This window comes from Typopeltis vanoorti, chromosome 13 (assembly GCF_054136105.1).
Source record: "Typopeltis vanoorti isolate ZY-2024b chromosome 13, IOZ_Tvanoo_1.0, whole genome shotgun sequence".
Taxonomy (NCBI): Eukaryota; Metazoa; Arthropoda; class Arachnida; order Uropygi; family Thelyphonidae; genus Typopeltis; species Typopeltis vanoorti.
Window position 1 is genome coordinate 102,274,254 of NC_143561.1, and position 6,416 is coordinate 102,280,669.

Below are 6,416 nucleotides of genomic sequence, written 5' to 3' on the forward strand. Positions count from 1 at the left end.
AAGTGTGAAGTTTACATGGTTAATTCCTTCCCTCCCCCCAAGAAAAAGCTGTACCTCATCCTGCCTTTCACAGTATTTATTACTGTTATATCTTGGAAATTGTTTAATGAATATTTCCATTTAAAATACTATAATTCTTTTATAGAAACCATGTATTTCAAGATATAGTTCTTATAAAACATTACTTAATTTTTTTTTCTCTTCTTGTAGCCCAAGTGCCACAGTCAGTAGCCTTCCTCATTTGTCAATTAACAATGGGACTCCATCTCCTTCATCATCGCCTCTCCCAATTAAGATCAAGAGTGAGCCAATATCACCACCTCGGGATGGAATGAACCACACTCTACATAGACCACCCTCTGTGCCAGGTCACCCTTTGACCTCTTCAACCTCATCTTCCCCAGATACAAGTATTCTTGGTACTGACTATGATGGACCTTCTAAGAGGCCTCGTCTGATAGCTGAAGGTTGGGCAACGTAGTGTACATCACTAGAAATAGAAGAGTTCCAGAGATTTTCTCTGTGTGGTGATTGCTTGTTGTGGCATTATGACCTAGTCCCACAGGGGGGCATCCATCCTATAGTCAGCACCAGTTTTTATCAGCAGGTCGATAGCGCCACTAGCACAATAAAACTTTAGTGGTGCCAAGTATGAAACTTTCTCATTGCTTGTTGCCAACTAATCAGTGACATGTGGCGCCCTCATGTGGGCATTTGGGACAACATGGCTGCAATGTCTACCTCTCAGAAACAGCAGTGCTCCTGATAGTCATAGACAGTGGACAAGAAATCTCAACACTGTGGGAGTGCTGGATGCAGTGCATTCATCGGTGGAATTAATAGGTATGCAACCTGCATGTGCATCTAAATCCAAACCAGTTAGAAAACAAAGTGAAACTGTCAGTGGCAGCCAGGATGGCTTCCCTTGTGGATTCTTACAGTCCACAGTTGTACCATTTACCCTGAAAAACATCCTTTTCCCAACTAGGACTTGCACTGCCAGTATTCACAGCACCAGTTACTCTGTCCTTTCTTCCTCTTCCTCCTCCTCCTCCCATCTCTTCTTTGCCTTTGTGTGTGTGATGCAGACACGGGTCTTATGTATTATGTTAGTGAGATGGCCCTAGTATACACTGTAGGGAGGATTTTATACCAAAGCCTGTTAAGAAGACATAAATTATGACTCCAAAGATATTATTTGGAATTTAGAAAAAGTTTTCTAAAGTTAATGCTTGTTGTTGTTGTTTCAGTGGTTTTTGTTAATCTTTCATTTAGTAGAAATTGGAGAAAGGGCTCTTTTCACTAGGTACATTCCCTCAGAGCACATAGTTTCCTTCATAACAAACATAATTGCAATTTGATGTCTACTTTTTTTTTGCTTTGTTTTCTTTAGAATTTGCAGGGTATTATTATTAAAAATCAGCTATATGTTGAGAAACATAGTACTTAATCTGGGATTCCTTTTTTTTAAACATGATCATTGAGCTCTGATTTATTTAAGTAATATTTTCTCTTTCTTGACATCCATTGGTTTCTAATAGCAAGACAATTTTTTTATTCTGTTTGCTGGTGCATCATACCACATGTGTGCAGAACTTTTAGTGCATTGTGATAGATTGTTTGCTTCTTAGTTTGTGACACTTTGTGCAATATGTTCTTGCTTGTTTGGACTTTTGGACTGGTACTTGGTAGGTTTCAGTACTTGTAATATTTTTCAGGATACCCTGTTTTCCCTTAAAAGAAGTAATATCAGCATTAGTATATACATACCTCTGTGTGGAATGTTGCTTGTGTGGTAGCCAACAGCTAAGCACAGAAGAACTTGTGATCCAGTTATCTAGATACTGTATTGTTAGACTGATATTTGTCAGTTTTTTTGTACTAAAGAGAGATCTATGGCCAGATAAAGCTAAATGAAGGGAGAAGCAGGCTGGCTAGCCTATGAAGGACATTTAGAAATGTACAGTAAAGAAAATTTATTTGTAAATTAAAATGATGCTAAATGAATACAAATTTTATAGCAATGTACAGCTAAGGGATATATAGGTAAGTAGTTATAATAGAATTACTGGGCTAATGTGCCTCATACAAATATTTGCATTTCACTGTCCACATAACAACAAAAAGCATGCTTCAGCACCATGAAATATGACAATCATTCTGTGTTCTAAACACCATATGCCTTTCATAAATGCTCACAGTTAGAGAAAAATTAATTGAAACCTGCTACTTTTTGCACCAGGTATATTTGTCTTTCATGCCTTGCTTGCAGGATCTGCCATACTGTAGTTACCACACTGTATAGTTAGTTTTCAATAATATAAAATCATCATTAGTCTTTGTAGATTGTGCGTAGTATTCAGACAAATAGTTAATAGATACCTGGCATCCTATTGTTATGAATTACATGCAAAACAGCAGTTTAAAAATATAGTTTTAATAGAATAAGAAATTTCCTAATTTATTTTAGAATGTGCACAGAATATTTATATATTATGTAAGTCTGTATATGCATAAAGTGTATATTTAATTGAATCATTAAAAAAAAAAAAAAAGAAAACAAACGGTTGCAATTTATATATAACGAAGTGTGTATAAATGTATTTTTGTACATCATATCACTGGCCAGAAATTAAAACAATTTCTTAAGAGTGCTTAAAAATCAAAATTTGAGTGCTACTGATTGTTACTAAAATGACTGTTAGTAGTGAATTCTGAAGATCCAACAGTTCTTATATAATTTAGGGAATTAATTTATTTCTTTAATTATATTTACAATAAGTTATGTTTGTTTGTCTCAAGAGGTTTTTATGAAATATTACTCATTTCTGATGTTTGAGATTTACTCCAAGTGCATAATGAGAAATTTAGAAGTAGAACTGGAAATACTTTTTTACAACTGCTTAGATGTATTTTGTATTTATGATCAGCATAAATTATCCTACAAATTGCATGCAACAATTATTTTGGACAAAGATTGCTTGAATATATGTGATAAAAGAATTAACGATACTTAAAATTGAAAGTGGTATCTGTTCTCAGAAACTATATATTTCAACATATTTTGGTCAGATAAAGATTCTTTGCTAAAATACTACTACACATCTGCCACAGAATATTTACTTTTGGGATATTACTGCAACTGCCAGTGGTAGATATACATAGATATTGAACAGCAGTTTTAATCTTATTCTTGTACTAGCTCTTTATGCTGTGCTCTGAGAGTACCTTTTCTAAACTGATACTACTAGGGGTCCACTTAAAATTTTCATTCTGGTCATTGGTCAAGAATTTGGTCATTTTGACCTTACCTTTTTTTTCATAACACTAACCACGTGATCAACCTCTGTTCTTCCTTTCAGCATCTTTGTCAACACTTCCCCACTTAATGTATATCTGTGATACACAAATGTCATGCAATCATCAAATGCACTACATGTTTTTAATCTATAAAAATTTGGTTTATACAATGTCTTCATCTTGTTATTGATAAATAAGGAAAAATTCTTCATGTTGAAGAAAAACTCATGATGAAATGTTTGAAGAATGCATCATTTTATAGTTCACCTAGTTTATATTTTCAGCTTTAATTCCTCCAACTTGAGGCCCTTGACATATTATGAAGTGCAATTTTTATCATCAGAATAAACTTTTTTTTTAAATCAGTGCACAAAATCTTCTTCTGATGAAAAGTTTTTAAATTGAGGGTTTTTTTCCTAGTATCAAGCGTAAATAATTCGTATATATCTTACATAGATACAGAACTTCATTAAGCTGAAGTACTCTTCTTGCTGGTGCTGATTTATGTAAAATTGTAGAAATAGAGGAAACATTAATAACAATGAGTAATTCTTCATCAGTTCATTTTAAGCACAAAATTACCAAATGTGAATTTATTTCAACAGCAATATTCCCATAATTTGGAATACTCCTTTTTACAAAAATTAGTAATTATTGTATGGAAGAAAAACTGGTAAATGAAAATATCAAGTTCATGTTTGATATTGTCAGCACTTTGTAGCATAATCCTTTCACAAAGCTAACTGTGCCATAAATTCAGACTTGGTTGTGCCATTTTTTAGATTATAATATTTAGGGTATTGCATAATACTCAGCAAATCCCTTTGGTGGAAACAAGAAGTCAGAAGGAAAAATATTGCAAAGACAGTGGTTGGATTTAAATAAAATTGTTGATCGGGTTCTCATGTTCCATTATTAATCTTAGATTATGTACATGTATATTAAATGTACTTAATAGTTTAAGTGAATGTTGTCATCTGTAGTCATCAGCATTTATAATATTGTAATAAGAAATATGTATATACATATACATATATATATATATATATGTTTGTGTAAGACACTCACTAACCCAATAGTTAGTGATTGTACTCTCGTTTGAGATTAAAGTGCTCCACATCATATAAATTAAAACTTCACATGGTACGTAGCAATGCTGTGGACTCTGAGGAATGTACATTATAAACTTCATAATGCGACTGATATTTTTAAGTACTTGAAGAGACTTTGTGAGAAAGTTGTAGCATAAAAACTGTTATTTATATTTAAAAAAAGTTATTTCTTCTCCTTTCATGATGATTCCTTATCATTTTCCAACAGTATATTGATTGAATATTAAATATTGAATTAACAGCATAATGAAAACAGTGGCATTTTTTATTAGTGCCTGATAGAGGCCTGATATTTAATAAAACTTCTTATGAAATTTTATCAAACTTTGTTCAATTGTGGAACTTTCTTTCTTTCTGCATTACATATTTCTAAATTTTGCATGATTTTAGTTAGTTATTTTTAATTTAAATTTCAGTTGTCATTATATCAGCAAAAAAGAAACTAGTATCTTTTTCTTTTATTTCTCCTCTCCACATTTATTTTACTTAGTGCCTGAATATCTTAAATGAGTGCACCAGCATGTTATCATCCATTCCACACATACTCTTACTAGTGTAAATGTGAAGCAGATGTACAAAATAAGAAGTTTGGGAATGATATTTTTAGATTTTGGCTTTCATATGCTGTTGACTGAAACAACATTTTGTACTTTGCCTTCCTTCCAATAAATAAATCTAAATCATTGGAAATTTCATATGCACCTTTTCCAGTTGTAATTTTTCAATTTAATTTGTGACATTAGATATATAAAATGAAGCAGATAATTGCAAACTGCTAAAGGTACAAAAATGCCAGATTTTCAACATGAACCAAACTGGGATGTGGAAACCTATTTTCGTGTATGTAGTGTTTTTTCAGTGACAATGCTGTGTAAACTTAGTATGGAATCTCATGAAAGTGCTTGCACCTGCATTAAGCAAAATGTAAATTATGCTTTGCCTTATTTCTTAATGAGTATTATATTGTAAATACATGATTCTTCAATAGAATAGCTGCCTATTACCGACTTAGTGGCATTAGTTCTTATTTTAGATATTTATATAATAGTTATTTTTGTGCAAACTGTTTAGATGCTGTGAATATACTGTGTGATTGGACATTGAAATGGCCATGTTACTGATTGTGATATTAAATTAGTCACACTGAGAATACATAGGCAAGGGTGCCTTCTATTTCTTATTGCACAAGCACTTGTATAGACCTTCGCTAGGCAGCCAGCAGTTCTCTTCCTTCTCCTCCTTACACATGTTGGGTTATGTTGTAATTTGCTGTTTAAAACGCATGTTGATATTGTAGACCAGTTTGCCAGTAAAACTGTTGGCACCAAAAACACATCTTGCAGATATTCGTGTATTTTTATCTGCCTGTCAGAATAAAGCTATTAGTACTATTATAAAGTTTGGATTTTTATTTATTGATTATATGCATTAATAACCAACATTTCAAATCCAAATTCCATTGACCACACAACATGTAATCATAAATCAGCCATTCAGATAAGAAATGCTGCTTATAAAATAACTTGTTGATTGGATTTTAACAGTATAGATGCAAACACAGATTGATAAGAAAATAACTATTTATTAACTTAAATGCTAATATTTCGCTGGTGTTATATCCAGCATCTTTAGAGCATACAAACAAAGTTTGTTACAGTAGCGAGACAACCACAATCTGGTGTTTGTCTCGCTTATTACTCATACGCTTTATGTATGAGTAATTGTAGCGTGCAACACAAAGACTAAAGTCCTAATTAGGTGGCAGCTAAGTTTAAAAAAAAAATATATATATATATATATATTAATTTGGTCTTAGGATGACTGTCTCCGAAATCTTTGGTAGATTTATACAGCCATACTTGTTGAGGTTTGAAGTCTGTTTCAAGGCTTCTGTTGATTCTAGGAACAACCTTTCTGACTTGTAAAAGCTTCTGTGTAGTACTTTTGTTTTTTTTCTTCCAATTGATCCTGTGTGCAGGGGTATCCAAAGCATGGTCTGCCAGA

At 32.6% G+C, this 6,416-nt stretch overlaps 1 protein-coding gene across 6 annotated transcripts in view; it reads left to right on the top strand.

The window, feature by feature from the left end:
• Positions 1-5,810, top strand: part of LOC150100421 (myocyte-specific enhancer factor 2-like) — a 287,084-nt gene extending 281,274 nt beyond the window's left edge. For 5 of the 6 annotated variants that reach the window (XM_090402909.1, XM_090402910.1, XM_090402912.1 and 2 more), the window contains one exon: positions 211-5,810. In XM_090402909.1, the coding sequence (XP_090259035.1) occupies positions 211-481 (271 nt within the window). In that variant the 3' untranslated portion in view covers positions 482-5,810. The remainder of the gene's footprint in view (positions 1-210) is intronic. The other variant, XM_090402913.1, reaches the window with a different exon arrangement.
• The last annotated feature ends 606 nt before the right edge of the window (positions 5,811-6,416 follow it).